This window comes from Cyphomyrmex costatus, unplaced genomic scaffold (assembly GCF_001594065.2).
Source record: "Cyphomyrmex costatus isolate MS0001 unplaced genomic scaffold, Ccosl1.0 scaffold538, whole genome shotgun sequence".
In the NCBI taxonomy this organism is placed as follows: Eukaryota; Metazoa; Arthropoda; class Insecta; order Hymenoptera; family Formicidae; genus Cyphomyrmex; species Cyphomyrmex costatus.
Genome location: NW_017279598.1, coordinates 332,360 through 338,359, shown reverse-complemented (window position 1 = coordinate 338,359; position 6,000 = coordinate 332,360). Strand labels below are relative to the sequence as shown.

Here is a 6,000-nt window from a genome sequence, read left to right as displayed (position 1 = left end):
TAAGGAGTTCGAAAACAAGTAATGAAACATTAATGACGTTCCAATAGCATGCTATATGACAAAACGTATGATTTTTTCTGATCAAGTTACGTGAGTTTGAAGTTATTACCGTTTGATGCGCTTACTCGAAATCGGGGAAGATCTGCGCTATGGCGAAATAATAAAATAAAACAAGAATACAAAATAAAAAAGAACAAAAAAATAATTAAAAAATTATAATATGTAAAGAGCCAAAGAGGAATATATAAAAAAGAATATAACAAAAATCACCTGTACATAATGCACTCCAGAAACGCATATTATAGCTGATTATGAATGATTTTGTAACGATAATCGTGCTAACTTGGGAGTCATGCCTAGTAAACACAAATCAAGATATGACACTAGCTACACATGATAAAAAGATACGGTAGTGTCTCACGTTATGAACACGAAGCGTGACAGAGCAGCGCTGGGCAGCGGACATAATCTAACTTCTTCAAACTTACGTAATATGGTCATAAAAATCAGGCAGAAACGAAAAAAACTCATTTTAAGATAAAAAATAGCATTTTATGAGCCGATTATTCCATCTTCGGATAAATTATGTAATAATTTACTAATTTATATACTCGGGATAAACACAAGAATAGAAAAGTAAGAGCATAATAGAGTAAGGGAGTAAGACAAACAGTGAGCTGAAGTTTATCGAAAGGTGGAATAACTCGGTTTAAAATAGTAAACAAAATTGGCAAAATAAAATTTCTTTGTCCACAATACCATTAACAATTCCATTCTAAATATGGTCAAAATCGTTACCTATTTTTCGCCTAAATTATTCTAATTTTCTCGTAAATGTGACGTAAATGTGATAGAATTCTGAGAACGGATTTAAATCCAGCGACTAAAAATTTTCGAGGAATAATATTCCACATGCCAAAGACAAAACAAGTCAAATTTTGATGGACAGTATTATTGTTTGATAACTACGTCTATATATAATATCCGTTTTTCATAAATAATTTTTTAGGGTTTTATAGGTTTTTGTAAGTCTTTTGAGATTATTTTTTTAGTAATGGTATATTTGCTTAGTGATATCTATTAATCTAACACTCACTTTTATACATTTGAATTGAATAAAATAAGGTTTTTTTAAATTTTTACATTGCATACTTTTGAATGCATTTATATACTTAGTTATATCTGTATATGATCTTTTTTCATAGATTTGGTTTATTTTTTAATATTTTTACTTTTTAACATGTTATTAATTAAATTGAATTTGTTATTTAAAATTTTAAAATATTTAACAGAAAATATTTTATTATATTTATAAGATTATAAATTTTAATATTAAAGATTCAGAGTGAAAATTGAGAATGACCGATCGGAGTTGGAACGTCTGTGTATCTAATATGTATGTCTAAGATAGATTATTAAACTTCTTTAGGCTCGTAGCCCTCTTTATTTATTGTTTATAAAATTTTTTAAAATAATTTTAATAAATAAAAATTAATATAACATTCGATTTTTATTTATCTTCGTGTAGAATATTATAAACAAAAGTACAATTTATTACATTTATTCTTTTATATATCACAAAACTTTTCAGTAAGAATGCTACATTTGTATATGTCCTTTTATATGTAGTAATTAATTTGATAATATAATTACTTAATCTTTCAATAATTGCTGAACTTATGTATATGTATATCGTGCGATTTATATACAGTACTATATTAGGACAAATTGTTTCAGAATTAAAAAAATCCTTTACATTTAGGGTTTATATTTGGAGGACATATAAAATATTATTATATATTTTTATTTAATTATAAATTATCGAATACACACACATGCGTGCACACATACAAAACAATGGAAATTAAGATACAATATTGGCGTGTAAATACACTTCGCACGAGTAATGCAAATAGATTTACAATATGAACTGTGGAAATCGATGAAGTCATATTTTTAGTGTGCGCAATTTAATATTCCATTAATATCGGTACTTTGTGCTTCGCTTTTAAGATATTAAATATCAATGACAACAGTAAATATGAGGATTTCAGCGATATTTCATTGAAGGTTTTGAATACATGTATGAGACTCAGTACGCATCTGTTCCTCTTGATTGATGAAATAGATTGCGCCTTTGTGACACGCACCTGCGTCTACCACATTCGTTCACGTTCTATTTTAGATTTTCCTTAGGCACATATTGCGAAGTATAGAAGATACATTACTTTCAGAATGGGCTTTTCGCACGCTTCGTAATTTTACGACTGCTCCAGCTCGCGATAAAATACCATAGTATTTTCATTTTGCTCGGGTACAGTTATAACGCATGAAATAGTCTACTTAAAAATTTACACAGATTTATATAAAATTAATTTTTGTGCTCAAAATAAATGGCATAATTGCTTTTCTACTTATCATTAAATATTACAAGGTAATTAATCTCTCGTTAGTTATAGCTTCAATTTACATTTAAATGTTTTCACAGTTGAATTTGTTAAAACAATAAATTCTAAATTTTTTATTTTAAAACACGTTAGAATATACATTGCTATAAAAAATTCATCTTTTTCTTTTAAATTATATAATGCTAAATAACATAATTAGGTTTATGGAATAGAATATATTCCATAAACCTAATGTGATAAAACAAACATATTTTAAATGCGCAAGTTATCAAATTTTCAGTTATTTTTTAATGCGCCCATCAAGTTTTTTCCGCGATCAATTTTTGTTATTGTGTAATGTGTCGAGAAAATTTTTTTTTCTTTTCCGTTGGAAGCTCTCAAGCCACTAATGAGACAGACTGCTTAATTGTGCCTGCGTTAATTACAGAAATATCTCGGGGTCAGTCATGTTTTACTACGCATTCCACATAGCGTAAAGAATGCGCAGTAACATTTGATATTATTTTGTTGGTAGTTGTAATTTCACGAGAATCACGAGGTTTAAAATGTATTTGTTACGAAGAAACATAAGATGCATATTAGCACGATTATTTATTTGGCGTATAGCCATTATCGTTATATGACTGTGAAAAAAAGAAACCAAAAGACATTTACATTGTTTTCATCGTTGAAAAATCCATTGGAATGTTTTTTTTTTTTTAAAGAATTTGAATGTAGGTAATTTATTCGTTAAAGTCTCGTTCCATAAACTTCCCCGTTCGTCCCTTCTCTTTTTATTCTCTCCGAGAAAGGAGAATTGTAAATAATTAAACCAAGCATAAAAAACTCAGAGGTTAAGCTCACCCGATGTAGAAAAAGAACATAAAATTCCAAAGCACACAACATGACGCTTACACGTCAGCTTCGCAAGCAGTCCGTGCTCGTTAAAACGGCACGACGAGTCGCGATCTCGTGGATCTCCTGTAGCCGCTTTTTTTTTTCTCTCTGTCGATGCCATTTATTGCGCGCAACAGCGTTGATAGTGCGCGAAAACAATCCTTTTGAACGGGCCCGGCAAAACATTCCGCTTGTCGATGGATGTTACGCGGCTGCGACGAGCCGTGCGCACGCGTTACGCGAATTCGGCATCGTTGAACCCAAATAAAAAACGTCCGAAAGCTTTTGCGCGATATTTGCCGGGTACTATAATTGCCTTAAAGGTTTACACGGTTTGCTCGCGCTCTGCGTGCGTATCCTGGCGTATCCGAGACAGGATTGACAATTTTTAACTGGTTTCATAATTAACTTTAAAGTGTTCTTTTTTCGCATGGCGTTGTATTCTGTCTGCTCGCAGAAATTATTCCAATTAGTCCCACTTTATTAAAAGATTAATTTTTTATTTATATTCTTTTTGCGATTTGGTGTTGAAAGAGAGAGAGAGAGAGAGAAAAGAGAAAAGAATTTATATAGATTTCTTCTAACTGTAGATGTCGATGGTAATGTGTATTTGATATTTATTATATAAAATTATATTCTCACTGGTTAAATCATTCACACACACAGCACAAATTTATAAAAAAAAAGCGTAGATACATTAGTCCTTAAATCTCTATAAAACCTATTACTCAACGGAAACTTTGAGAACTACTTTAGCGAAGGAAAACACGTTTTTTTTACTGTAGCCATCAATTCCGGAAACTATGGTCGTCTGTCCCAAAATTACCCTATTATTTCACCGTACTTCAAGAGACTGGCTCTGAATGGCGTGATAAAGTCTCTTCTGGTCTCTCCTTCTTTCCAAGATCAGCTTTAAAATCTATTAAAGAAATCGTTGGCTGACGCACGTCGCAATCCTCGTAAGTCGTTTCACGCGTCGTTCGTTCGCACCTGCTCGAGCGGAAGGGAACAAGCAGCGCAATTCACTTGACGGACGGGCGCAACACGGTGCAGAGGAACTGCATCTCGCGGCGATAATCGCCGGTCCCGTCCGAGCGACGCCTAGTCGCGTCCCCCATACTTTCCATTTTTTATGACACTCCACAGCCCGCTGGAGGCGCCTACCGCAAGCGCGGGAATGCGGAGAAGGGGAGGGAAGATGGGGGGTTCCGTTGAGTCGACCTCAGGGGCGAACGAGTGCGCGAGAGGTCGCTGGTATTTCCAATTTCACAGAGCGTGGGTTAACGAGGCCCACGAGGGGTGGAGAGAAGTTAGGGCAACCACCCTGCGTAACTTCCCTACCCGCCGCTAAAACTGACGCCGACGTCGAGCATCGGCGAGCGCTCTCTCGTTCCCGGTGCACCCCTTTAAACGCGGCTACCACGTACGGTGCACCCCGCACTCCGGGGGGTTCCGGCACATTACCTCCGCTGATTACCAAGCCCGCCCCGCGGAGTATGTCACCTAGTCACCCTCGAGACACATACCTTCCGGGATACGACGACCCTTCCACAGGTACAGGCGCCGGTATCTGCCGAGTTAGACCCGCGGAGAAAGTAGAAATGAGGGCAAACTTGGATGCTTGATTGTTCTGATACACTTTTACATCGTAAGCGCGCGAATTCGATGATTAAACTTGAAATGAGGATTGTGATATTTAATACATAGTGTTTTTTTATTATATGTATTTACGCCGAGATAACAGCAGAAAAAAGAATCCAATGAACGAATAATTAATTTATTTAATTAAATTTCCTTCGAAAAACATTTTTGTAGCTTGTACATTATAATATATAATTCACGATAGCAATATTAAATTATAAACATTTTTGTGTTCGCAGGGCAGCACAAAAACTGAATTTATCATCGAGTCCGCATCGTAGACGACGTTCTGGCGATGAAAACATCGGATCTGACGAGTTGCCTATTTTTCCCAATGGATATGCTGCGCTGCTTCTCAAGTCACCACCTCCGGCACCTCCCGCCCTTCTCAGGAGGATAGGCGTAAAGGAGCTCACCGGGGTCGGCAAGGTAAGCCCTTATCGATATCGCAGCCTCGGGCGCAGACGACGAAGTTTCAGTTGCTACTTCGGAAAATACCCGACCATGAATTTCTCCAGCCGATCGCTTCCATCACAGCTGGCAAAATCATATAGACATTTTCGTTTGGACATTTAACTTTATGTGTATATATTGTATATATATATAAAGTATTTGTATATAGTTTGTACATAATTGTATTTTTTAACAAAATTATAGAAATTTAATATAACATAAAAGGTTGAGATTTCTTTAGAATTATACAAAATTCTGCATATAATAAAATAATAGGATTTCTTTCGTATATCTAAAATGGTACATAAATTGCAAAGAAAATTCTTTAGAAAATGGAGCAATATTATTTATACATATATCATTTTAGAAAATTGACCTGAGAAATAAAACAAAATTAATTAGCTAAAATCGCTTGAAAAGCTGATTATTTAAAAGTCCACTTTTTGTTGTCATAAGACAAGGCGCTTTCGTTCGAATTAATCAATCAAGCTCAGCGGACGTAGCGTGTACACATCGCATGCTAATGGCGTATGCACCTCGATAGGATTTCCGCGTAGTTTAATCGGGACAGAAGAGCCCGCAGTAGATTTTCGCCTAGCAGTCTGATCCGGAAGCACGGTCG

At 35.0% G+C, this 6,000-nt stretch overlaps 1 protein-coding gene across 1 annotated transcript in view; it reads left to right on the top strand.

Annotated features, from left to right (window-relative positions):
• Positions 1–4,482: 4,482 nt before the first annotated feature.
• LOC108778983 (kinesin-like protein CG14535) overlaps positions 4,483–6,000 on the top strand; it is a 136,058-nt gene continuing 134,540 nt past the window's right edge. Inside the window, exons 1-2 of the mRNA XM_018546312.1 lie at positions 4,483–4,538; positions 5,165–5,354. Coding sequence (XP_018401814.1) covers positions 4,483–4,538; positions 5,165–5,354 — 246 coding nt within the window. The remainder of the gene's footprint in view (positions 4,539–5,164; positions 5,355–6,000) is intronic.